Source organism: Acanthopagrus latus, chromosome 7, assembly GCF_904848185.1.
Source record: "Acanthopagrus latus isolate v.2019 chromosome 7, fAcaLat1.1, whole genome shotgun sequence".
Lineage (NCBI taxonomy): Eukaryota > Metazoa > Chordata > Actinopteri > Spariformes > Sparidae > Acanthopagrus > Acanthopagrus latus.
Window position 1 is genome coordinate 1,633,636 of NC_051045.1, and position 26,126 is coordinate 1,659,761.

At 45.7% G+C, this 26,126-nt stretch overlaps 4 protein-coding genes and 1 long non-coding RNA gene across 10 annotated transcripts in view; 3 read left to right on the top strand and 2 right to left on the bottom strand.

The window, feature by feature from the left end:
• LOC119022456 (neural cell adhesion molecule L1.1-like) overlaps positions 1-10,061 on the top strand; it is a 37,502-nt gene extending 27,441 nt beyond the window's left edge. For 2 of the 3 annotated variants that reach the window (XM_037103368.1, XM_037103370.1), the window contains 17 exons: positions 342-502; positions 610-769; positions 1,400-1,527; positions 1,659-1,760; positions 2,260-2,466; positions 2,607-2,677; positions 2,759-2,984; positions 4,154-4,260; positions 4,892-5,159; positions 5,255-5,377; positions 6,262-6,438; positions 6,568-6,681; positions 6,848-6,997; positions 7,312-7,443; positions 7,557-7,629; positions 8,582-8,593; positions 9,177-10,061. In XM_037103368.1, coding sequence (XP_036959263.1) covers positions 342-502; positions 610-769; positions 1,400-1,527; positions 1,659-1,760; positions 2,260-2,466; positions 2,607-2,677; positions 2,759-2,984; positions 4,154-4,260; positions 4,892-5,159; positions 5,255-5,377; positions 6,262-6,438; positions 6,568-6,681; positions 6,848-6,997; positions 7,312-7,443; positions 7,557-7,629; positions 8,582-8,593; positions 9,177-9,435 — 2,470 coding nt within the window. In that variant the 3' untranslated portion in view covers positions 9,436-10,061. The remainder of the gene's footprint in view (positions 1-341; positions 503-609; positions 770-1,399; positions 1,528-1,658; positions 1,761-2,259; positions 2,467-2,606; positions 2,678-2,758; positions 2,985-4,153; positions 4,261-4,891; positions 5,160-5,254; positions 5,378-6,261; positions 6,439-6,567; positions 6,682-6,847; positions 6,998-7,311; positions 7,444-7,556; positions 7,630-8,581; positions 8,594-9,176) is intronic. The other variant, XM_037103369.1, reaches the window with a different exon arrangement.
• The window catches only part of LOC119022489 (putative C-type lectin domain family 20 member A), an 826,153-nt gene that overhangs the window by 741,781 nt on the left and 58,246 nt on the right, over positions 1-26,126 (bottom strand). The window lies entirely within an intron of this gene.
• The window catches only part of LOC119022462 (macrophage mannose receptor 1-like), a 409,060-nt gene that overhangs the window by 351,895 nt on the left and 31,039 nt on the right, over positions 1-26,126 (top strand). The gene's annotated exons all lie outside the window — the stretch shown is intronic.
• LOC119022507 lies at positions 10,037-15,263 on the bottom strand. The gene is made up of 2 exons (XR_005075953.1): positions 15,126-15,263; positions 10,037-10,786 (listed from the first exon to the last, which is right to left on the bottom strand). It is a non-coding gene; the product is annotated as an uncharacterized LOC119022507 (long non-coding RNA).
• On the top strand, positions 15,256-25,184 carry LOC119022471 (6-phosphofructo-2-kinase/fructose-2,6-bisphosphatase-like). Of its 4 annotated transcripts, XM_037103405.1 has the most exons (15): positions 15,891-16,032; positions 17,404-17,778; positions 19,061-19,186; positions 19,803-19,899; positions 20,002-20,068; positions 20,843-20,917; positions 21,003-21,059; positions 22,146-22,267; positions 22,783-22,990; positions 23,128-23,274; positions 23,363-23,467; positions 23,985-24,114; positions 24,498-24,560; positions 24,655-24,719; positions 25,048-25,184. In XM_037103405.1, exons 2-15 carry the CDS (start codon positions 17,688-17,690, stop codon positions 25,105-25,107), a joined length of 1,413 nt encoding a protein of 470 aa, XP_036959300.1. In that variant the 5' UTR covers positions 15,891-16,032; positions 17,404-17,687; the 3' UTR covers positions 25,108-25,184. The 4 variants fall into 4 exon arrangements, with proteins under 4 accessions (XP_036959301.1, XP_036959302.1, XP_036959300.1 ...); XM_037103406.1 differs by lacking the exons at positions 15,891-16,032; positions 17,404-17,778 and adding an exon at positions 15,256-15,393; XM_037103407.1 differs by lacking the exon at positions 17,404-17,778 and having other exon boundaries at positions 15,437-16,032.

Genomic DNA, 26,126 nt, shown 5'->3' on the forward strand with positions numbered 1-26,126 from the left:
AACTCAGAAAGATGAAGAGGAGGTGAGATGTTGTTTCTCAGGCACACAGTGTTCAATCTGTTACTGCTTCTCTCTCTCGCCGGTCCATCAGTTATTGATCCTCTTCTGTCTGTCATCCGTTCACTGATGAGTCAGGAAACACACGTCCATCGATCGAGTTATTGATTCGCTGCTGCTGCTGCTGCTGCTGCTGTTGTTGTTGTTGTTGTTGTTGTTGTTGTTGTTGTTGTTGTTGTCTTTCCTCTCTGAGTGTCTTATGCTGGAATAAACCCTGAAAGAGTCACGAGGGACGACTGATGGATGTGTGTGATGATCAATGTGTGTGTGTGTGTTTTCTTCAGGGAGGGTGAGGACAGGCTTCCTCTGCTGTCGGACCCTCGTATCTCCCTGCTGACCAACGGAACGATCGAGGTGTCGGACGTCAGTCACGACGACAGCGGAGCGTACACCTGCTCCGTCAAACACACCAACATCTCCATCACCGCTCACCTGGAGGTCTTCAGTGAGTCTCACACACTCTCCACGAGCCCCAGCGTCAGCTCAGAACAGGCAGAGGTGTGTAAACGAGCTTACCTGCACACAGTAACCTGAGCTGTCCTCTCCTGTCAGACCGGACCGTGATACTGACGGGCCCGCAGGACCTGCGAACTCTCAGAGGAACCAGCGCAGTGCTGGACTGTCGCTTCTACAAAGACCCTCGGCTGCACAAGTACGAGATCGTCTGGAGGAAAGATGGAGAAGAGCTGGAGGAATCATCACCAAATGACAAGTAAAGACACACGCACACACACACACACACACACACACACACACACACAGACAGTGAAGTGTGATCTGAACCTCAGCTGCTTTTATCTTCAGTTTCTTAACAAAATGACTTTTTATATTTATGTGATAACAACATGTCACTTTATCTTGTTATACAGAAAACTTTACTCATTACTTCATAACATGTAGAAATATTGTGCATTGTATAACATTTATTGTCATCAGGACATCATATCATCATCATCATATTATATTATATTATATTATATTATATTATATTATATTATATTATGACATGATATGTCATATTTTACCAAGATATATTATACACTCAACGTGACAGAACAACACTGACAACATGAATTTGCTCAGATCAGAGACACTGTGTGACAAAGTGATGACATCATCGGTGTGACACTTCTGTTGTGATGTCATCCCTCTTTTCTCTGCCCTCATTTCCTGTGACGCTTCAACTCTCCACTTTCAAAATAAAACCACATCTAAGGTGTTTTACAGAAATCCACACATGAGAGACTGATAACAACTGAGTGAGTGACACTAACATATAGGAGTGTGTGTATGTGTGTGTGTGTGTGTATGTGTGTCTGTGTGTGTGTGTATGTGTGTGTAGGTACACTATCCATAAGAACGGCTCTTTGAAGGTGACGGACGTCCAACCAGACGACAACGGTTTTTATTCCTGTGATGTCATCACAACCTTGGACAACGCGAAAGCCACAGGTTCCATCACTGTAGTAGGTCAGTCACCGTGTGTGTGTGTGTGTGCGTGTGTGTGTGTGTGTGTGTGTGTGTGTGTGTGTGTGTGTGTGTGTGTGTGTGTGTGTGTGTGTGTAGTTTTAACACTAACAGTTCTCTGTTGGACTCTTCAGCTCCGCCCGACCGGCCCAAAGATCTCACTCTGTCTGATGTTGAAGACTTCAGCCTCACTCTCAGCTGGATCCCAGGAAACTCACACAACAGCCCCATCACAGGTACTGAACACACACGCACACACACACGCACACACACAGGACTAACAGGACCAGGCCCCTAAAGAGAGAGAGCCAGAAGTGTCGCTGAGCAAGATGAACCACAGATTGTTCCTGATGAGCAGTTTGCACCTCGCGTGGCAGCCTCATCATCAGTGTATGAATGTGTGTGTGAACGGGTGAATCTGATAAGTATCTCAGTCTGTTTGTTCTGTAGAATTATATATTGTGATGAATCGATGTTCAAGGAGCCGTCTGAGATCGTTTTGATGGTTTGGTCCGGTCCAACTTTCTGATCCAATCCTCCCACATGAACGAGCATCTTGAACTCATTCACAGACCATCTGGAGAACCAATAAAACTACCAGATACTGTGATGATATCAGCTGTTGTCTGATAGAGGTTTGGTTGGGTGGACAGTATGTAGGGATGTTGCTGTACGCAGTGACACATCCCTCTGAGCTTTGCAGGAAGTTGTGTTAACGTCACCGTGTCTCTCCAGGGTTCATTGTGGAGGCCCGGGAGGAGCAGCACACAGAGGAGGGGAAGTGGAAGTGGGAGGAGTGGAAGAAAGTGCCCGGAGACTTCAACCACCTGCAGCTGAGCCTCCACCCGTACTGCATCTACCGCTTCCGGGTCATCGCCGTCAACGAGCTCGGCCAGAGCGAGCCCAGCGAGCCCTCGAGGCACCACAGCACCCCGCCGGCCAGTACGTGATGTTTTTTATCAAAAGCCGAATGTTCAGATGAGATTTTGATTAAAGCAGTTTGCTCAGAAGTCACACACACTTATTCACATACATATTTGTCAGATAATCTCTTTGAACCGAGCTGTTCCTCCCTCCTCCAGTTCCTAACAGTAACCCCACCGGTGTGCGCAGTGATTCCTCCGACCCGAAGACTCTGGTCATCACCTGGGATGTGAGTATTTACTTACTTACTTACTCCTGTAAACATTCATGCTCGCTAAAATTAATCCAAACTGATTTTATATTCCTGCAGGAGATGGACAAGCGCTCCCACAACGGCGAGGGCTTCCTGTACAAGGTGTTTTGGCGGGAAGCCGGGAGGCCGGACGCTCAGTGGAACCACCGCGACGTACAGTCGCCGCCATTCTTGGTGAACAACACGGGAACGTACACGCCGTTTGAGATCAAAGTCCAGGCTGTCAACACGATCGGAGATGGACCGCCGCCGAAACCTGCGTACGGACACTCCGGAGAGGACAGTACGTCACCAGAACCTCAGTCCACTGATGATGATGATGATGATGATGATGTGGGAAATATACAGTCAGAACTTCCGGCTCTGTTCAGAAAGGACTGTAGCACTCGTCTCCATTCTTTTAAATGAAAGATGAAGGATTTATTGTTATTAATTTGATTCTAATTAATACACGCTGCAAATTATTCCAAGTTTTAAATGTTCAGGATGAATTTAAACCCAATCCAGCAAAAATAAACAACAGGAAACTGAGCTCAGATGGTCAAACCCATGTAACAGATTATTTGTATGTGAACTGGGAGCATCTTTATTATTACATTACTAACACTGACAAGCGACTCAGTACAGCTGGAAATATCTTTAAATCAGTGTAGGAAAAACACAAAGGTAATTACAAAGTTAATTACAAAGAAAAACGTAATAATAAACTAACAAAACAGAGAAAACGCAGCAGAAACAAAAAGGGAGATTAATCGAATATAAAGAAACCTTTTATAGAACAATAAATACAAATAAAATCAGCTTAGTATTAGTTTTAAACTGGACTGTTATCGAGTGAGACGTCTCGTGTCGTCTCTGAATCAGAAATCGTCCGGCGGTGATGAATTCCCTCCGACTGAACGACTGAGTGACTCGACTGCTCTTCTTTCTGAGAAACTCCATCGCTCTTAAAAATTCCTCTCTCGCACAAAAGAGTCTGGATATTAAAAGAGTGAAATGATGTGACTATAAACAGGCTTCGCAGAGAATCACATCGAGCCTCGTTGTTCAGAAATGTCAGATCCAGCAGTTGGACGACTTGTGGACATGAATGCTCCGTTGTGTTGCCATCTTGTTGATCTGCTGTGAAGCTCGTTAGGAGCAATAATTACTGGTAATTACTGTCCGAGGGAAAATGTCTGTAGGTCAAGAGTCAAGAGCCTGAATGAGCGATGGACCGGCAGCTGTGACGCGACAGCATGTGGATGGTTTGCTGGGTGTGAGTTTTGATTAAAGGGTTAGTTCAGGTTTTTTTGATATGAGGCAGCATGAGGAACTTGCCTTCATCACTCAGGCCGTGACGTATATTTCACAAATGTTTTTACTCTGTTCTGTTCTCTGGTTTTAGAAAGGTTTGTCGTATACTAGTTTATTTTTATTTTTACAAGCTTCACCCTCCTCTCCCTCCCTCAGAACCGGAGGAAGCTCCCACCGGAGTCCACACGACTGTGATGAACAGCACCATCAGAGTGAAGTGGAACGAAGCCCAGAACGTCAGAGGTCAGCTGCTGGGATACAAGGTACCGTTTCCTCCAGACTCCGGAGCTCAAAGGAGCAGCTTAGTTTGTTACTTAGTGGAATATGTTGAAGAGAGCGCAGCTTCACCATGCGGCCGCTCTCAGGATCTCATTTATAACTCCTGAACCGAGAGGCCCAGAAGAATATCTGCAGGTCATTCCTCGGTCCAAAACAAAAAACACCTGACACAAAACACACTCCAGATCCACTCTGGATCTAGAAGGTTTTCCTTTTATATTTGTTCGTTCAGAAACCAAAAATCTTGTAAGATTTGACATTCTGCCTTTTTTAAAACCTTTCTGTCATCATGTCTGTCTGACTGTGTCATTGAGCTCTATGGACCAAATGATTCATGGATATGAAAATGTTTTGCAGATAAATGTGTAATAAAAACAGTTTTTGGTTGCAGCCCTCCTGAGATAACACATTCTTACACTTACACTTATTTTGACTGTCATTCGATCACAGATGATGCAAGATTTTTCTGTTTACAGCTTTTTCTAAATGAGGGAAACAGCAAATCCAACATTTCCCCTCGATCATTAATCAAACCTGTCGCAGCTGCAGTACTAATACGTCCGTCACCGTCGTTTGAACTGCACAGTCACTGACTTTCATCCGCCTCCGTGTCAGATCTACATCAGGCGGCTGGGATCCCAGGAGGGCCGCGGCAGGAGGTCTCTCGGAAAACTGCACCGCGATGAGGAGAGAGAGGAGAGGCAGAAGCGAGGGAAGGAGAGAGACAGGGAGAGCAGGGTGGTGGTGGTGGAGGGCAAGAACACGTCAGAGGAGGTGACGGGGCTGCAGCTGTACTCTCGCTACGAGCTGTCCGTCACCGCCTTCAACAGCAAAGGAGAGAGTCCGCACTCCCCCCCGCACCACTTCAGCACCCCGGAGGGAGGTGAGTGTACCGCAGGAGCAACGTGACGGGAGGAGATGAAACTCTCTGATGTCGTTACTAACCGCTGTTTTCATGTGGCCGATGTGTCTGTGCAGCTCCTGGTCCGCCTGCATCGCTGAGGTTCGAGAGCCCGACGGAGAGATCGCTGATCCTCCACTGGACTCCTCCACTCGAGCCCAACGGCAAACTGCTGGGATACATGGTGCAGTACCAACAGGGTGAGATTTTATACTGTCTGGTGCAGCAGCATTGTTAACACATCTGCCTGAGGACTCCCCCCTTCTGGTCCAGTCTGCTCTGATTGGTCAGATCACACACGCCTGAGCCAACATTGCTAACAGCTACAGAGCAGCTGTACTAAATTCATTCTCAGACGCTGAACGAGCCGCCAGGCAGTAAATAAAGCAAATGTGTGACTCAGTGAGCCGGTGAGATGAGACAGAGACGAGATTCTGTTGGTGCAGAGTTCGATCTTTGTCACTTTTGAGATGTTTTATCTTCACAAGAGCAAAACACTGAAGGAAAGAAACCAGCTGCTCAAGACCAGACTTGTTCTTTGCACATGGCCCAAAGTAACACATCACTATCTTCTCAGATTTGATTTAAAGCATCAACCTGCAGATAATTAATGAAAACAGGATGTTTATTCAGTGTTACTCTCATGTCTGAACACTTAATATGAAGCTAAAGGCAGAAGCTAATTAGCTTAGCTCTGCACAAAGACTGAAAACAGAGAGAGGAGTTAGTCTGGCTCTGTCACACATCATCACATTATATATCAGCACAGAGTCAGTCTGAAAACACTGAGTTTCTCTGTTTCATGCTCAGATAAGCTGTGGTGGGAGATGTCTTCACATATTTTACTATTTAACTATTTACTAAACACTCCATTACAAGAAAAGCTCTCACAATCAAAAGCATCATCAGCAAAATGTGCTTAAAGTATCAAAAGTAAAAGTTGGAATGTGTTTATATATCATGTACAGCTCGATCTTAATCTGCTGAGTAACTCTGAAGTAATGTGGAGAGGAATTAAAGAGAAATTGCACTGTGGTGTTTGTTTGGCTGCTCCCCGGCTGACGCTGGCTGGTTCTGTGTGCAGAGGTGGAGAGCAGAGACAGCCCGCTGCAGATGCAGATGATCAGTGATCCCAGTGTGCTTCACCTTGAGTTGGACCCTCTGGACCCGAGCAGCCATTACATCTTCAAAGTCATCGCACGCACCGCCGCCGGAGACGGACCTCCCATCACAGGGCGCGGCGCCACCCTGCTGGAAGGAGGTGACATCACAGCGACTTGTTTACTGCGTTATACACACGATCTGAGTTTAATTCATAACTTTCATCAGTTCCTCTTTTGGGTTTCACTTCCGTTCTCCACAACCTCTTCCCGTCTCTGTCTCTTCCCAGTTCCTCCGTCCAACATCACCATAGTTTCCAGTAACACGTCCCTCAACCTGAGCTGGGTGCCCGGAGAGCGAGACAGGAACCACGGCTTCCACGTCAGCTACCTCAGGAAGAGCCGTAAGAAACATGAAAATCATTAGAACATCTGAACATCTGAGGCTCAACCACCTGACGTTTGGTGGAGGTTAGTCAGGTGGAAACGCCGACAGCTGCATCAGTCTGTGACATTCTTGTGTGTGTGTGTGTGTGTGTGTGTGTGTGTGTGTGTGTGTGTGCGCTGCAGCCGGGTGTGACTGGCAGGAGTCTGAGGTGTTGAACTCCACGCAGGGTTTCTATTCGCTGGCAGGCCTCCAACCAGGAAGTCAGTACCACCTGAAGATCATACATGGAAACAACACCCACTGGGAGGGTCTGGCGTTCACCATGGGCCCTGGTATGTCTGCTGGCCTGCTGTAGATTCACCTGTATGTAGGTCACTTATCTGGTTCCTGATTGCTGCCATCCATCTTGGATTCATAACTCAGAAGTTACTCAAAACCCAAGCATGCGGATATGAGACACCAACTGTTAGATTCAGTGTCACTCTCAGAGGATATTGTCGATTAGACATCTATAATAAGCAGCCAAACACATGTCGGCAGTAAATAAAGGTCACCTCCGCGAGTTAAAGTCCGGCAGCACCTGAGTGAAAATCATTATGAAGGATTTTCTGGTATTTTCTTCAATCTGTCTTCGATCTGTGTTCAGTGCCGTCAGAGATGCCCGGTGGGTTCGCCACCCAAGGCTGGTTGATTGGACTCATCAGCGCCATCGTGCTGCTGCTGCTGATTCTGCTCATCCTCTGCCTCATCAAGCGCAGCAGGGGCGGCAAATACGCAGGTACGACAAAAACAACACGCTCATGCACACAACTTGACGTGCACACACAGGCACTTAAATTCACATTGAGTCTGCGGCCGAGCGTTTTTGATGTCGAGGTCTTTTTCCTACAGTGAAGGACAAAGAAGACAAGGAGGTGGACTCTGAAGCTCGACCGATGAAAGACGAGACCTTTGGAGAGTACAGGTGAGTCTCTCCTCAACCTGGGTCAGACGCAACACCCAACACTAATATTGAAACCTGCAACCTGTGCAGAAAGCATCATCCTGTCACCACATAAGAACAGTTAGTGGTTTATTACCACTAAGCAGAATAAAAAATAAAGTGGAAATATCAGAGTTGCTCTGGCAGGTTGAGCCCTGCAGGGACAGCTACATGTCAGCAGACGCTGTAAATGTCACTGAATCTAACTCGACCACACACAGGTACATTTACAGCTAATTAGCTTTTTAGCCTGCAAATTGATGTTAGCAATGCACTTGTCAGTGAGCTCAGATGGAGACTTTAGCAGGAAAGCTAATGTGGGCTGATTTCAAACCCTGCTGGAAAAAAACTACATAGACCAGCATCAAAAACACAACATGTGCTGGTCCTGCTGACTGCATATGTTGTGTTTTAGTGCTGGACTATGCAGTTTTTTTTTCCCACAGGGAAGTCAAAGTTTTTTTTTTTAAGGATCTCCATTAGCTGTTTCTCAAAGCAGCTATAATGCTAACGTAACTGTTTTTAACATGATGTGATTGGCTGTAAGGAAGGTGGGAGGCGGTACGGGTGTAAATGTGGAGATTAGAGGCGTCAGCACTAAAAAATGTACGTTTCTCCCTTTTGATTCTGAATCATCTCAAAGGAGAAGACAGATCATACAGCGATGTGTTTCCTCTGCTCTGCTTTTGTGACAACGCATCACTGATTCAGTCAAATTGGAACTCGAGTGTTTTCATTTCAAAATAAAATACTTTTATTTATCCTTTTTAATATTGTTAATACAAACAGGAACAACTTGTTTTGTTGTTTATCCATCATCTTGTGTGACTGTTTCTGTGGGATGAAACCTCTGCGCTCCTCAGCCTCTCGCTCTAACACTCCTGATTCTTCGTCCTTTTCATCTCACTTCTCTTTCTTTCCTTAATGCCTGCAGATCCTTGGAGAGGTGAGGAAGTTTACCGCCTCTTTCCCTTCTTGTGCACATGACTGTGTTCTGATGTCGTGTCATTTAACGTCGTTAATCCTCCTCAGCGGCAGACAGAATCAAACCTTTATGTCTGCGCACCACTTCCTCCCTGGTTACCTGATGTTTTCATAAACATCCAGAATTAAACACCAAGAAGTGCTGAGTGGTTTTTGCCAGTAACTTGATTCAGAAGAAATGACGTGAATTATTTGAGCATGAAAACATTATTTTAATTTCTAAATATCGACTGACAGCAGTGGTGAGAGTCAGTGTGTTGTAGTTGTTGGTCTTTATCGCTGGACATCACAGCCTCGGCTTTTATTCCAGACTGCAGTTACTTTAAAATCAGGGCTGCAACGTCGATCAGAGTTTCGTCCTCAAACACCTTGAAAACATATTCAGTTTTCTGTCACAGAGGAGGAAAGAAACCAGAAATTATTCACATTTATGAAGCTGGAGTTGCAGAATTAGATCTGTAAATCTCTAAATCTAATATCAGAGTAGTTGCCGATACATCGATCAGTCGCTGCAGCTCTCCTGACTTTTCCTTCTCCTCTGTCAGCGATGCAGACGAGAAGCGCTCTGACAGCCAGCCGTCTCTGTGCGGGGAGAGTAAGCTGGGCAGCGACGACTCTCTGGCCGAATACGGCGACAGCGTGGACATCCAGTTCAACGAGGACGGCTCCTTCATCGGCCAGTACAGCGGCCGGGGGCCCGTTCCCCACGGCAACGAGAGCTCTGGCCCCGCCTCCCCCGTCAACCCAGTCCCGCCTCCCCCCATCGCTCCATCCATGTCGAGCATCCTGAACCGACCCAGCTAGACACACACACACACACACACACACATTCATTACAAAGCATCACACACACACAGACACACACACAAAGGGACAGACCACTCCTGAATCCACTGCCTGTAATGTTATAGTGCAAGAACACACACACACACACACACACACACACACACACACACAGTCTGAATACATTCCACAGGTTTATGCAGTGAAGCTGTTTACAGGATGTCTCGCCTTTTCTACGAGTTTACACACACACACACACACACACACACACACACACACACACACACACACACACACACACTCACTCACCTAAAGCAAACACCACCCTTCACTCTTCTATCAGAAAGAAAGACAGAAGGACGGGAGACAGTTGCACCAGCTGTTTGTTTCTAGTGACGGCAGAAATCTTTTCCTCTCTGTGAGTGCTGCAGTCGACTTACATGTTAATGAACACGATACTGAAGCGTTTATACTCTCTGGAACCCAGTTTCAGGCTGGTAGTGAGTTACATTTCCATTACAACAGCATGAAGGTGTGTTTAACTGATGCTGAGTCTTCCTCTCAGCAGCTGTTTCATTTCTTCCAAATGCTTCAGAATAAAAGCATGCTGTTACGTAGTTATTTTAAAAAAAAAAAAAAAAAAAAAAGCAACATCGGGAAATGTTGGTTTTTCATCAGCGGTAACTGAACACGACTCCGGAAACAGCTGAACGTTAACTGAGCGATGAAACAGTAAAGGAAGCAGAAACGTTGTTCTGGCCCCCCGAACAGAAACATAAGGAGGGATCTACAAACAGCTGGTGCAACCCGGTCCAGGAGAGGAAGATGATGGCTGATGTGATGAAGAGTGAGACCAAGAAAAGGGAAACAAAACAAAAAAAGTCACTTCTTTCATCCTGTACAAACATTTAAGTCTCATTAACACATCTAAAGTCGTATTCTTTTGTTTTATATATATGAACATCATCACTCAGTTCCACGTGCGTCTCGTTCCACGTCACCACTCTGTGTCTTCGTTTACGCTGTTTGCGAGCTATTTATTTGTGTTTGTGTGCATGCGTCTGGGAATGATGCGGCTATTTATTGATGTGTGCGTGGCTGTCAGACCTAAGATGCACGGCCCCTCCCCGAGGCGTTTAGTTGATATTATAGCGTGCGAGTTTACAGAGCGACTGTTTCTTTTGCGTGACTGCGTGCGTGACTGTCCGTGCTCTCCATCCCTGCCTGTAACCTGCAGCGATGGGAGATCTGTTGCCTTAAGAGAGTCCAGATGAGCCTCCTCTCCTCACTCTTTCCATCCATCCGTCCATCCATCACGTCGTCCATTTCTCCTCACACACGTTGCTTTTGCATCATCGTCCTCCTGTTCGCTCTGCAGGTAAAGAAAAGCAGGATGAGGATAGTACGGTGGCCCGGAGAGCTCACAGCACTGCAAGACACAAACAAATATCTACAGTCGTATCTGAGTCATGCAGTCGGAGTATCTGCAACCAGCCGATTACGTACATCGTGCGTTCACGTACTCACAACCCAAAACATTTGACCTAAACCTCCTAAATGATCATTGCAGTTGCTGTCGGTGGACTCAGTAAGCAAACTTCTCTTCCTGTGACATGATCGGCTGTTTGTCCTCTTCTGTAGTGAGTTTTTCAGTGCAGGTCCTGTGGAAACTATCTGTGTCTTTGTGTTTTATACTTCAATGCCAAATTTCAGCCTCCTCGGACCAAAACTGTGGCCAAACCAAACCAAAAGTCGGGCACAAATCTTTAGAGAATAGACGTCATGTGCTCGTGTTGAACGTCACCGACACGTAGTTTTAGACGCTGATAGAAACAGTCACTGTGCATGTTTTCCTCTTAATGCTGCACGCACTAGTTTTCTTCACCTGCTTGTGTTTTCTGAGGTTGCAGTTTTCTGGGCGCTCGGGGCCACCGTAGAGCGAGAGCAGACCGAAATACACTCCTATGCACACACATGCGCACACACACACACACACACACACACACACACACCATGCACGCACCTAATGCATTAAATGAAGGCCTATGGGAAGCGGTCCTCTGTAGCAAAAACCATATAGGACCCTGTGAAGGAGAGAGGGAGGAGGAGGAGGAGGAGGAGGAGGAGGAGGAGGAGGAGCTGACAGAAATAGAGAATCTGACGTGTCGTTCTCTGAATGTAAATAGAACCTTGAGATTGTCATTTTTTTATTTCCATTGCTTCTTTTATAAGATGATCAAATTGTACGTTTTTTTATTATGCTGTGTTTGATTTCGTGCTGCAGCGCTTGTTCCCCCCGACCCGCTGCAGCCTCTGTACCATACCCGACTCCACCCGACTCCACCCGACTCCACCCGCCACCATCGTCTCCTCTTAGGTTTAGTAGCCCAGAGACATTTAGTGAAGACTAGAATCATAGCGAGAACAACCACCCCCCCTTCCTTCATCGAGTTTCCTTTATAGTGCTTAGAGATGCAGCAGATAATATTGATTATGAAGAAGTCACGTCATAAATGTTAATGTTTATACCGAACGCCAAGGCGGTGCTGTTTTAACGGACACGTGCGAGACGTGTCCTGCAGCCCTGGACGGAGCGATACTGGAAATCAATCTTAATACTTAAGAGGGTTTATTTTTGTGGCTTCACTGTGTCGGATAAACTCAGTCTGACGAGTGATGTGAAGCAGGATTATCGACTTCCCAAGTGTTTTGGACCCAGAGCTGAAGTTTTGTTTTCTAATGTTTGTGGAGCAGAGAGGAAGCGCAGAGACGAGCCTGAGGACTCACTTCACACTCTGAGCAGAGAGAAGTCATCGTGCTGTGTTTGTATTTTTTTATTATTGTCATGAATCACATTCAAAATACCAAAAACCGACCGTGTGTCAGTCCGTCTCCTGCTCCAAACCCACCGGCTCTTACTGAAGACACAAGTACGTAGTTTCATTTTTAAAAGGCTTTTCAGCTCCTCATCACTGTCTTTAACAAACACAATTTGTTGGGGACTATTTTCAGCAGCGGATTAATCCACACGTCAGGTGCTCTTGTGAGTATTTGAGGCAGCAGGACGGTGTGTTGGGTCGAGCTCTGTGGCCCAGAGGAAGAGGATGTAACAACACCTGTTAGGCGACACGTTAATGTCTTTGTGTAGAACAAACAGAACCACACAATCATCTGGAGATAAATAATAAATAATAATGATAAAAGCTACGTCCACACGCAGCTGTCGCAAGTTCAAAACGCTGCGTTCACGGTGGAGAGTTTGTGTTTCCACGTGATGAAAGACACTCGACTGTCCTCCTTCACTAATAATCCACAGTCCAACACGTTGCCTTGTTAAACGTCTCCCAGGTCCCGACCCGGTCCGGTCTTCCTCTCTGCTCCTGATGCTGTCTGTCCGTCCGTCCGTCTGTCTGTCTGTCTGTCTGTCTGTCTGTCTGTCTGTCTGTCTGTCTGTCTGTCTGTCTGTCCGTCTGTCCGTCTGTCTGTCCGTCTGTCCGTCTGTCTGTGTTGCAGCCTTCTTTTATACATATAAACACGTTGGGAAAAAAACACAAAAACTAGTAAAAAAAAAAAAAAAAAAAAAATTTAGTTATAAATAATAACAATACTGCTAATGATAACAACAACAACAACAACTACAGTGCTATTATCAGTTTATGATGACGTGGTCGGTGTCGTCATCAGTAGCAGTGATGTGATCAGTGAGTAACACGATGAATCAGTATCACAGGATCGAGCAGGGACGTGAGATCAGTGGAGGTGGGGGGTGAATACAGGGTGGGGGGGGTGATGGGTGGAGGGGGGGGGGGGGGGGGTGTGACGGGGGGGGGGGGGGGGGGGGTGTACTGCAATACTGAGGTGTGCTGATGTTGTACCTGCTTGTTGCATTGTGCGCTGTACTGTAGCTGACAAACTAACCCCCGACTGTCAACTAATAAATAAACATGGACTACGCATATCCTGAACAGACCTGAGGGAGTGTGTCTTTCTTCTGTGTGTGTGTGTGTGTGTGTGTGTGTGTGTGCAGATTGAGTGTTGGAAGTACGGAGGACTGAAACTGCCCAAATCAAAAATGAATATAGACATAAATATATGATAAACTAACTAATGTGCTGCATTGATTTATCAAACATGATATAATTTGATATTTCTATTTTTAAAGATTTAAATTAATAACATAAAGGAAGAAAAACACACAAGAGGAAGGTGAAATATTACAGAAATAAATGCAATATTGCAAGAAGAAACTCAAAATCAGAATTTTTTATATTAATGAGGTGATGATACGAAGTGTTCTCCATCAGTGAACAAACAAACTGTTGTGAGAGGAGAATAAGCTCCCACAACACAACATTATCTCTGCAGCGTTGTTTCGCTAATTCTCCACTGATGATGATTCACACAGAGCGAAGCAGCTCCGCCTTAAAGACGAACCGCCGTGTGATTCACACAGGAAGCTGCGGCTCCTGAAGAGGCCAGACGGTGACGTCATGATGACACAATTATCAGGTTAAATTAAGGCTGAGATGAACAACACAAAATATAAACAACAATTTGTAAAATCGTGATGTATTATTATAGTTTGAAATAAGATGATTGATCCTGACAGCTGCACATCCATGCATCAGATATTCTCAGGTCATTATTCAGATTATTAATTAGTAGCTGTTTTTATTCTGGGCAGCAAGTTGCAAAGATGGCCGTCCGTTCTGCAGCGAGGTCCACAGATTCACACAGCAGGCGGTTTACTGGGGGTCTGACGCCTCGGAGGGTTCACTTTGTTCCACCTACATTGCTGTAAATCTGAGCCGTCGATGTGCGTGAGATGGCGGAGGTGTTGATGACCTGCACTGTTGTGCGACTCACAGTCGGGAGTTTTAAAACCAGGAAACAGCTGATCACAGCAGTCAGTCCATCACTTCATCCACAGACGTCAAGATGATGAACTGAACAACCGCAGAGATCCAGGAGCTGCAGCGTCTCCTCGGTCTCTGTAGCTGTCTTCACTGTCCGCTTGTTGTTGTAGCAGGAAGCTACTAACGGTCGCTGCTTTCAAATTAAAAGCCCCCCGCTAAGAACCCAGTTCCAAACTCCTATGGGGTGCAATGTAAAGCTCTTATTTTGAAGAAAAATTCAACCTGCTTCACTGTTCACAGCCCAACTTCCTGCTTCACCTCATGTCACATGTTCACACCTACACCAGTGGCTTTTAGGAATAGAAGGAATATTACACCTCCGTTTTAGAAAGACAAGGCGGAACATTGCCGCCTTTACCTGGCTGCAGATGTGCCACCTTGTCTTTCTAAAAGGGGCAAATGATTCAGTGTCAGAAGAAAGTTTATATGAATGACTTTGATTAAAATAAGGTGGAGTTTATTTTAATAACTATGGAGATGAAGCTCCCAGCAGGCAGCCGGTGGCCCCCCGGGCCCCTCAGACAGGCTCAGTGCGCCCCTGCTCGTCTCCTCTGGACTACATGTACTTTTTCACTGCTGTGAGTATCACACACACACACACACACACACACACACACTGAGGCGTGGTGGATGATGGGAACAACATCTGCAGGGATCAACATCTTGAGATACAGGATATTCAGACGGGTTAAACCTGGAGGACCAGTTCCCCTGACGCAGGGTGTGTGTGTGTGTGTGTGTGTGTGTGTGTGTGTGTGTGTGTGTGTGTGTGTGTGACACCGCAGGAATACTAACCCGGAGGCGGCACACTGAGGCGCGCTGTGGGACGATGAGGCGACCGGCTGCAACTTGTCTGTAAACGGAGCGACCGTCACACCACCGCGCACAGCAGAGGCACGCGGACACACACCTCTGCACATGCTACACGCACGCACATCCATAACACACGCGCACACACTCCGCCGGGAATAGATTTGGAGGATGAACGGAGCGACGGTTACGCAAGACGGGGCCGAGCCGCAGGGGGGCGCGGGGAGGACGCTCCGGTTCCAGCGGCCGCACGGTGAGTGACGGCGACACACACACACACACACACACACACACACACACACACACACTGCTGGCACCTTCATATGAGATGCAAACACTCACACTTCCTCTTTCATTGTAGGAAGTGTGTAAGAGAGGGACTGTTTGCGCGTGCGCGACCTCGTGACTGACAAGCTGCTGATCGTGCTCATTGATTAACGCGCGTGATTATCATCAGATCATTCAGCCTCACACACACACACACACGCACAGTTGGCAGCATTATGTAAGGTGGCGGAGCCTCGGAGCTCTGTCTGTCTGTCTGTGGAACACCATGTGCTGCCCGTGTGTCCCCCTGCAGCAGCCCGCAGAGGGGGCGTGCAGAGCGGCGGTGTTGGGTGTCCTCGCCCCGGTCAGTCAGCCGGTCCGGTCCGGTCCGGTCCGGGGGGGGGCGGTGCGGCGGGTCGCTGCAGGCTGAAGGACGCTCTGCGGGGCTGACACGCGTTTATTTTGGGATGGGGGGTCGGAGAGAGGGAGGGGGGCTGCAGACCCACGTGGCTCCTTCTTCTTCTTCTTCTTCTTCTCGGTCTCCGCGTGAACAAACAAATGGAGCCCAAGAAGCTGAACGGACCTGCGGTGCGGCGGCTGCGGCGCGTGCGGTGTGACAGCACAGGTGAGGTCTGAGTGTACAGAGTTTACCTGCGCGCACACACACACACACACACGCTGCATGAAGTCGTGCATGTGAACGTCGCGACAGATCAGTAGAAAATCTACTGATGTTGAACTTTTAAAGGTCTGTTATGTAGTTTTGGGGAAGAAACGTTGATAACAAGAGAAAGATCTGATTTGTTTTAATGACTAAATAAACAAACTAAAATATCAAACATCTGAAAAACTGTATTTTAATCGTGTAATTGTTCTAATTACCGAGCAGCAGCATCAGAGACGAGCAGGATCAACAACACAAGAAGTAAAACATCAGATTTCAGATCAGAGCTGTTTACAGTTACACAACACAACACAGTGACGACATGTAAAGACACAGGTGACGTCACTCCAACTGCACATTATCACACTCTGTATCTGTTAGAAGACATTTAGAGGGATCAGCAGGTCTCATTTTATACGTTTCTACAGGTTCATTTGTTCATTTTGCTGCAGAAGGTTTTCGACATCTGCAGTTAAAGGAGCAGTCTGTAGTTTGGGTCAATCAGAAGACGTGAATTTCTGCACCAATGAGGATCTTTCTCTGCTCATTAACATTTCTACATCAAAACTACAGAATGCTCCTTTAAATTGCCGACTCTCATCCAGACTCATTGAACCTTCTGTTGTTTTTCTCACTGAAATGTGAGTCTGTCTGCGTCACAGTGAGATTATTGTTAAAGTGAGGCGTGTTGTGCCTTTTGTTGTGCAGCGATAGCGAAGCGTTGACAGGAAGTGAAGCTAACGAAGCAAACCACAGACCTCACAGTTCAGGGTTTGGCCACAGGGACGTTCCAGCTACTGCAGCTTTTATATAAAAAGGTTTTCATGTTTTGCCCGTCTGCTCCGATTCTACGAGCTCCAACCAGTTAAATAAAAACCAGACAGTCAGGTGTTGAGAACTAGCAGCACCTGGCGAGTTAGCAGCAGGAAGTCGAGCTTTTTTGGCTTCAAAGCGCCACTGAGCAGCTTCCATAGTGAGTCCGGGTCAGTGAAACGTCCTCGCTTTCATCTGAAGAACGATTTCACTCCCTGGTTTTTTCCACAATCGTCCGTCTCGCTGCCGGCAGACTTTTCTCAAGTAATCCACCTTTTCAAGAATCGGATCAGTCGACCGGACCGGACTGAGTTCTGAAAACAGGGCTTTGAATATTATCAGCTAAATGGTTTAAAAGTGAAGTGTGTGTGTGTGTGTGTGTGTGTGTGCTCATCATGCACATTGATTACCTCTGTGTAAACACACACACACTTTATTAGTCATGTGATGAACAATAATAAAGCCGCTCCACATGGTTCTTCCTGCTTTTGTCACACTACACCACTTCCTGTTTGCCAGGGCAAAGTTTAGAGTGGTGCCTTGTGATTGGTCGATGCCCCTCACTATGGGCTTTACCGGGACGGTTAAGGTGAGTGACAGGTTACCCGACCAATCAGAGACGCTCCATCCTCTGCTTGGCTTAATGACTCACTCGGAGCTCCTCCCCCTCTGACATGGTGTGAGAAAGTTCAAAATCTGAAGGCTCACCTGGAGAGCGCCTTCCTACACCAGCCTCCTGTTACACACACACACACACACACACAGTGCAGAGGAATACACACACTCAGCTGGCTGTTGCAGCCATGTCAGGAACACAAAGAAAACTCACTCAGAACCCTCTGGAGAAGACCTGGGTGCCATGGATGAACAGCCGGCTGAGCAGACGCAGAGGCTGTAAGTACACACACATGCAGACACACACACACACACACACGGATACCACATTGTTGTGGCGTCTTCAGCTCAACAAGTTTATACTTGAGTATTAAAGAAAGAAGTTGTCTGACGGCTTTTAAGAGCAGATCGGTTTCTCTCATGTCACTGTTGGTTTGTGTTTGTGGGATCACGGACCGGGCGGCCGTTCACCCTGAAGGGTCACGACGACAGCACGTGTTCACTCGTGTGCTCTGTTCTGATCAGACTAATCCCCAATAACTTCAAATCATCTGGTGCCAGTTTTGATGTGCCAGTTTTTTCAAGTTTCTTCATTCAGGCTGACACAAGTCGACTCTTTTGAGGCGCTCGGTGGAGATTTGACCACCGGTGGCGCTGCTGAGCGTTGACGTTGTGTCTGTGAGCGGGTTTCTGTTTGGATCGTATAACAAAAACGACTTTAAGCTAACAAACACAGTGAACAGAACATTAACACTGAAATTTAACACGATTTAAAGTGACAACAAGGATGTTTAAGTTTGTATGAAACAGTCTCTGATTCCTCTGATGATATTAATGACCTGACGAGACCATCAGAGAATAAATCACATATAAATCCATCACCTGATCACGATCCGTCCTAACCTGAAAGGCCGAGCTGAGAAGGATCTAGTGTTACATAACGATTCTGAATACTTGAAACAGTTTCAAAACCCATTTTCAAATCTCAAGAGGAAAAAACCAAATGATCTGCGATGAGCCAAGAAAAGAAAAGTTGCGTCTTGTCATCATCTTTCAGCCGTGTTGTATTTATCTCTTTAATAGAAATCTAAATGTCGAAAGGATTCTTTGTAGTTTGTGGTGAAGATGTGAGGCAGCCAGTCGTCTCACTTGATGGACGTCACGCAGACCAACATGGCCGCCACCCGAGGACTTGAAAAGTGTTTAAAACTTGTGAAACAATGTCCCATGTTGGTCGACCAGAACAGCCATTTTGGATCCCTCTATAAGCTCGTGTTCACGTCATCGTTGACTGGTAGCTGGTAGCACAAGGCTAGCTGATCCCCTCTTCTGTTTAAGTGGTTGTGCTAAGCTAAGCTAAGCTAACCTGCTGCTGGCTGCAGCTTCACATTAAATGTTCAGATGTGTGAGTGGTTTTGATCTGATTATCAAGATCAACGTATGTCATAAATGTTGGACTGCTCCTTTAAAACCTCAAAGGCTCCGTGGAAACATCTTCAAGTGCAGCTCAGGTGTTTTACCACTGTGTGTGTGTGTGTGTGTGGGTGTGTGTGTGTTGCAGCGTCGGTGCCTCAGTTCACCAACTCCCCGACCATGATCGTGATGGTGGGACTGCCGGCCAGAGGGAAGACCTACATCTCGAAGAAGCTCACCAGATACCTGAACTGGATCGGCGTCACAACTAAAGGTGTCACATGACCATACAGGATTACAGCGAGACGCACAACAACAGTGTGTGATCACAGATAACAACACAAAAACAACCCAGCTGACTCACTGTGTCTGTGAGAATCTGTGTTTAGTCGCTTGAATAAACACCACTTAAAAATGTCGAGGTCAAACCAACAGAGTGCAAATATTTGTTGTGTGGGTCAACATCTGGAAGTCAAGAGGTTCCTCATGAACATGCAGAAAACTAAAAATACATCATAAATCTGCAGGAAACTTCTTCTCTGATATTTGTTTGACAGAACGAGACTTCCAGCTCAGTTTTCTTTGCAGATTTTTATTTTATAACTTGTTAAGATTGATTTGAAATGACAGAGACATCAGGACGTCTGTGTGCAGTGGTGATGTTTAAAACAGAATCAGAAGAAACTGAGTTGTTCTCTAACTGTGTATTTGTTTCATACACGTCACATCACACTTGAACCAGTCAAGCTTTATTTATACAGCATCTCTGAATAACGCACACGATTGCAATAAAATGAAGTTAGTACACGCAGTAAAAATACGTTTTTAAATCTGTAATAAATCGATCTGCGGTCACTGAAGCTGCGTCTCTTCCTCTTTTTGTTTCGCAGTGTTTAACGTTGGCCAGTACAGAAGAGACGCCACGCGTTCATACAACAGCTTCGAGTTCTTCAGACCCGACAACGCCGAGGCCATGAAGATACGCAAGTACGACCAAGAACGAAGACCAAAGACTCTGTGTGTGTGTGTGTGTGTGTGTGTGTGTGTGTGTTTCATTATTAATGTTTGTTTTTGTGTTTGTGCGATCAGAGCTTGTGCCGTCGCCGCCCTGAAAGACGTGTCCGACTACTTCAACAGAGATCTGGGGCAGGTGGTGGTGAGTAAAGACGTCGTCGTCTTGACAGGAGACGTTTTCTGCTCACGTTCAGGTTCGCTCGGTTTTAGCGCCCGTCTCTTTAAGCCCCTCCTCCTGAACACCCAGCAGGCTCTAATTGGTCCACTCACACACGCCTGAGCCAGTACAGCTAACAACAACAGAGCAGCTGCTGGTGTAAATTATGCAAATGTATGACATGCTGACGTGGTGTGATGTCACAGAACTGAAGGCGGGACTACTGACGAGGCGTTCAGGAGCAGTGTTTTCTGTGGGAGAAGGGAGCTTCTGTTAATATTGACCTTTTTTAACTTTCAAGATCTTTTACATAAGAACCAGTTTGACACACTGAAGGAAACGAGAAAATGAAATAGATTTTGATATTGTGTTTCTGCCAACGATCTTCCGCCATAGAAACAGTCAACAGTGTGACTGACAACAAACCGAGCTGCATTATTTCCTGCAGGAATATTACCTCAGCTGTTCTTTACTGTCAGCAGGGGAAATGAATTCTGCTCAGACAGACACGACAATAAATAACACAACCATAAACACACGAAAACAAACATCTCATGAGTTTATTGCCAAGTAGGTTTCATATATGAAGATATTTACCCTGTTGTTTAGCAATAAGTGAACACAATTATGAAGCTAAAGTCTCACTGAAAGAGCTGTTTAAAGACTTCAAATGTTTTGTCTCCATAATCATGGTGTCAGTATGATCTTCAGGTGTTTTTTTTTTATCTGTGCATTCATCACTCTCACTCGTCTCTGCAGGTTTTTGATGCCACCAACACGACGGCAGAGCGCAGAGAGGTCATCCTCAGCTTTGCCAAAGAGAACGGATACAAGGTGTGTTTTTCTTTTGTTACGGATGAAAACCTGGAAAAAAAAACCCAAAACCCCTCTGCTTCAACTTCTTGTTTCACCCACGCAGGTTTTCTTTGTGGAGTCGATATGTGACGATCCAGAAATCATCGCTGAGAATATTAAAGTAAGTGTGTGTGTGTGTGTGTGTGTGTGTGTTTCCATGCTCGCTGTCAGAGCCGAGCTTCGGGCCAGGAGCCGTTCTGAGCCAAAGCCCGGCGTGCTTCTTGTTTCTTATTGGTTGTCGGGCTGCGTTGCCAGGTCACGAGTGTGTTGGAAGCATCTGATGTGTCGTTTGTTCCAAAACAAGATATTTGTGCCGCACATATGGAGAACGTGTCTCCTGCTGTCACTGCAGCTCAGTTCGGCTCCATCAGCGTTAATCGTCTGACATTTCATGTAATACCTTTTTGAAAAGTATTTTCAGCTTGATTTTCCTTTTATCACCACTCTGACTCTCACTGAGCAGCTCATGTCGTCGTTTTGCAAAAGCTCAATTTGCTTCATTCTCAATGAAACAACACGTTGGCGCTTTACAGGCGCTCGATGGAGATTTGACCACCGGTGGCGCTGCTGAGCGTTGATGTTTCTGTGAGCGCGTCTCGGGATCACAAACAAACAAAAACGACTTTAAGCTAACAAACACAGAGCACAAAGCTAATTATATTGTTTACTTAATTTTGTTATTGTCTTTTGTAATATTCTGTCCTTTGGCTGCTGTGGGAAACAAAAATGTTTGTGGGACAAAGAAGGAGTTCTGATTCTGATTCTGATCCTGATCCGGCAGCAGGCGCCGGTGTCGTACCACTTTTGTACCACTTATGTTTAGTTACAAGAAAACTGCTTTGGATCAGTTTAGGAAAAGTGTAGATATAATCTCAGTCTTCACTAAATTAAGTAAATGTAGGTGAATTCATATCTAGTTTATTTCATTTTTCATTGCTTTAAAGACGCTGTCGGCATCTGAATGAACAGATTCAACTTTTACGTGTCGTTCCTTTTTAAGATTGCCGTCTGAATTTGTGACAATTGGAAGAATAAAAAGATCAATACATACATAGAATACATTTGATGAGTTAAGAGAATCTGTTGAATCTGCTGTGGAACAAACCTGACAGATGAAACTAACACATTTGAATAATTAATATCAGAAGTGATGTTGGACGTGAGATGAGGACGCCTGCTGCAGGTTGATGACTTTCTCTCTGAACAGCAAGTGAAGCTGAGCAGTCCGGACTACGTGGACTGTGACAAAGAGGAGGCGGTGGCCGACTTCCTGAAGAGGATCGACTGTTACAAGATAACTTACGTCCCGCTGGACGACAACAAGGACAGGTGACGGCGTCTGGGAGCCGGTTTACATCCAAACACGATGTTTTAGTATTTTTATGATCTTTCTTGACAATGTTTTTAAAAAATCATGTTTCCAAAGCTGCTGTGGAACATGAAGGCAACGTGTTCACGGTGCAGTTCATGTGTTTTTGTAATTGATTAATTTGAATTAAGGTGTTATATTGACAGCCCTAATAAAAATACTTTTTAAAAACAAGACTCAAACACAAATACAGGAGAAAGTTTCCTCCAATATCATCTTCAGCCGGGAAATAACTCAAATATCTCCAAATATTCTGCTCTGTATTTTCTTATTCTCTATAAATTTCATGGTCACAACTGAACAAACTGATTCATCTTTATGAAAATGAATCTATATGTTTTTCTCCAGTAGTTTTTAAAGATTTGTGAGCTGTTAGTGTTTGTTTTGTGGGTAACAGAACTACATAATATTTAGTTGTGATAATATTGTTTTTTTGTGCACAAACTGATTTTCATCCTTCTTCTCGTCTTTGCAGGAATTTGTCGTACATCAAGATCTTTAACGTGGGCAGCAGGTACCTGGTGAACCGGGTCCAGGACCACATTCAGAGCCGGATCGTCTACTACCTCATGAACATCCACGTCACCCCGAGGTCCATCTACCTGTGTCGCCACGGAGAGAGCGAGCTCAACCTCATCGGTCGCATCGGGGGAGACTCCGGGCTGTCGCCTCGCGGGGCGAAGGTCAGGAGAGAGAGAGAGAGAGAGAGAGTGTGTGTGTGTGTGTGTGTGTGTGTGTGTGTGTGTGTGTGTGTTTGTTTGTGTGTGTGTGTGTGTGTGTGTACTCACTTCCTCTCTCGGTGTGTGTGTGTGTGTGTCAGTTTGCCAGCGCTCTGGGTGCGTACCTGCGTGGGCAGTGCATCAGTGACCTGAAGGTGTGGACGAGCCACATGAAGAGGACCATCCAGACTGCGGAGGCTCTGGGAGTCCAGTACGAGCAGTGGAAGGCCCTCAATGAGATCGACGCTGTGAGTGTCGATGTTGCTCTGAGAAAAGCTCCCGTCAGAGGAGAGCCGTGTGTTTACACTCTCTGTTGTTGTGTGTCTGCCGCCTCAGGGGGTTTGCGAGGACATGACGTACGAGGAGATCCAGGAGAATTACCCAGAGGAGTTTGCACTGAGGGACCAAGACAAGTATCGCTACCGCTACCCTAAAGGAGAGGTGAGGGAGGAGAGAGTGTTAGAGAGAAAAGATGCTCCAACAGTAACAGTGTTAAACCAAAATACAACTGAGGCTTTTTGTGAATGTATCTGAGTCAAAGCTTCATGTAAAAGCATAATTACGATGAAAGAGGAACTTTTAAGATTTACCGCATTTTCATTTTCAGGTCAAACTCATTTCAGTGGGAGTGCTACGGGCACTTTCACGATAGCATCAAAATCTGTATTTTTAAAACAGTAAGAAGTCTCGACACAACATGAAACTTTGCTGGTAGCATCACCAGGGTCTCTACACATGAACACCAGCACTGACAACATTGTTTGTGTACACAGAGTCACTAAAAAGAAAGTTTTTGAACAGCTCATGTTAGCAGCAGCTTGTTCCGCTCGCCGCCGTCCTGCCAGTGGAGAAGAGTCGACCTCAGAGTGAGACGTAACCTGGAGGACAGTTGAGGTTTGACACGGGTACATTCAGTTGGCGCAAGCTTCACTTTAAACCTCTGCGTGTGTCCCGACAGTCGTACGAGGACCTCGTCCAGCGTCTGGAGCCCGTCATCATGGAGCTGGAGAGGCAGGAGAACGTGTTGGTCATCTGTCACCAGGCTGTCATGAGATGTCTGCTCGCCTACTTCCTGGACAAGAGTGCCGGTGAGAGGAAAGACCAGTCAGGTGTCAACGTTTCAGACGCACCTTTTTTTTTTTTTTAGTCCGTTTCACCTAAATGACAGTTGAAGATCGTTAGTTACTGACACAAAGACTCGTTAGAGCACCAGGTGTGGATTAATCCGCTGCTGAAAGTAGTCCCCAGCAGATGTTCTGTTTCCTCCTGGATGGACAAAATGTATCAAAAACTCCAGTCAGCAGGTGTTTTAGGACATAAATCTGTTTTAAAAATTAAATTTAGTATTTTTGAAGTAGAAACAAGTTTGAATTGAGGTGCACTCACATTTGGTCTTTTTTCAAAATGCGTACATATTAACCTGTGAATAAACAAAGTGACTTCTTCTTTGTCGCCCTCGTCGTTGCGTCAGATGAACTGCCGTACCTGAAGTGTCCTCTCCACACAGTCCTGAAACTCACCCCCGTCGCCTACGGTCGGTCTCTCTGCTGAACGTCCGTCTCTTCTGTGTTACACGTCCTCATCCGTCTCCATATTCTCTTTGACTGTGTTTCTCTTTTCTCTCTCAGGTTGTAAAGTGGAGTCTGTCTTCCTCAACATCGAAGCTGTCAACACGCACAGAGACAAACCAGAGGTGAATCTTATTTTTATTACGTTGTGTCCGCAGAGCTTCCTGTCGAACCATCCAGTCAGCAGATGAACGTAGAAAATGATCATCAAATGAATCCAGAATGAAAATATTAGAATAGTTCAACTTTAAGTTACATTTTCTCGATTATACCCGCAAACCTTCACTTACTTTATGTGACATTTTCACGCTTGGACCTTTTTTTACTTGTATTTTTGTGCAGTGTTAGAAGTACCTTAGTAGTATTTTAACACGTTACCTTTACTCTTACTCAGTTTTTTAAAGTCAGCTGAATAAAGACAAATGTGTAACAGCGGCTCTGTGTCTCCGTCAGAATGTGGACGTGGACAGAGACCCGGCGGAGGCGTTGGAGACGGTTCCAGATCACATCTAGAGGACGACATCAGGTCCACGTCCACCCACCCTCATGGAAAGTGGCCTTTTTTTAAATTTAATTAATCATTGTGTTCATTGTTGTTGTGGTCATTGTTGTGAAATGGACAAACTTTGTGATATGAGACATTCTTCCTATTGCATTTCCAATGTAAATGCACTTTATGGTGCCGGGGCTCAGGCCAGACGTCGGATATGAAGAAGGAGAAACTTCCTTTACTGTGAAAACTGAGTGACTGCTGCTGAACGCCGGCCCGATCGGACCGCGTTGTGCTTTAACTAACATTCAAACAGCCAGCTTTTAACTTACACTCACAGTTACATGTCACTTCCCATCATGTTATCTCGTCTCCACGTTCAGACGTTCAACATAAACAAGTATATACAAACGACTGGTAGGCAGATGTGACTTTAGAGGCGCTCTGTTAGTGTCGGTGGTCGTCACCGCGGTACGAACTGGTTGACTTTGGTCTGAATGCTGAATGAAGCGGGGGAAACTACAAACCCCATGATCCTTTGAGAGTAAAACTAGAGAGGACATTTGGCACTTTAACTGCCCGAGACCACGACGTGCCTCATACAGGTCAAATATACTGGATCACTCTATGCACCGCTCACACACAGACGCACACTCGAGACTGTTACGGTGTGTTTTTAACTGACATGAGTCATTTTAATAAGATACAAGCAGGAATCTGGTGCAATATGTCTGTTTTTTGTTTTTGTTTTTTTTTTTAATCGTGGGAATATTTCAGAGGTGACCGGCTGTTTGTTGTTTCGTGTCGTGATCACGTTTTCAGTTGGTTTTAGGTCGAGTTCTGGGGGCCTGTATTAGGAAGCGACTCGGTGCGGCGCTCTTTGGGTTCACTGAGAAAAACATCAGTGATCTTCTGATAACTGGTGTCAGGAAGCTGGTCGACAGCTGAGTCAGTTAACTCGGGTTTCTAAGTGTAAAGAAATCAGCCTAAAAAAATAAGTTCATACTGTTTTAATTATTAACCTCTTTGTTGTTATTTAATA

Bases quoted from the DNA above. Each gene is read 5' to 3' on its own strand.
- LOC119022471 (XM_037103405.1), top strand. From the start codon at position 17,688: ATGTCAGGAACACAAAGAAAACTCACTCAGAACCCTCTGGAGAAGACC. The intron at 21,060-22,145 runs GTAAGTGTGTGT...CTCTCTGAACAG, and splicing joins TCATCGCTGAGAATATTAAA to CAAGTGAAGCTGAGCAGTCC. The intron at 23,468-23,984 runs GTGAGGGAGGAG...GTGTCCCGACAG, and splicing joins ACCGCTACCCTAAAGGAGAG to TCGTACGAGGACCTCGTCCA.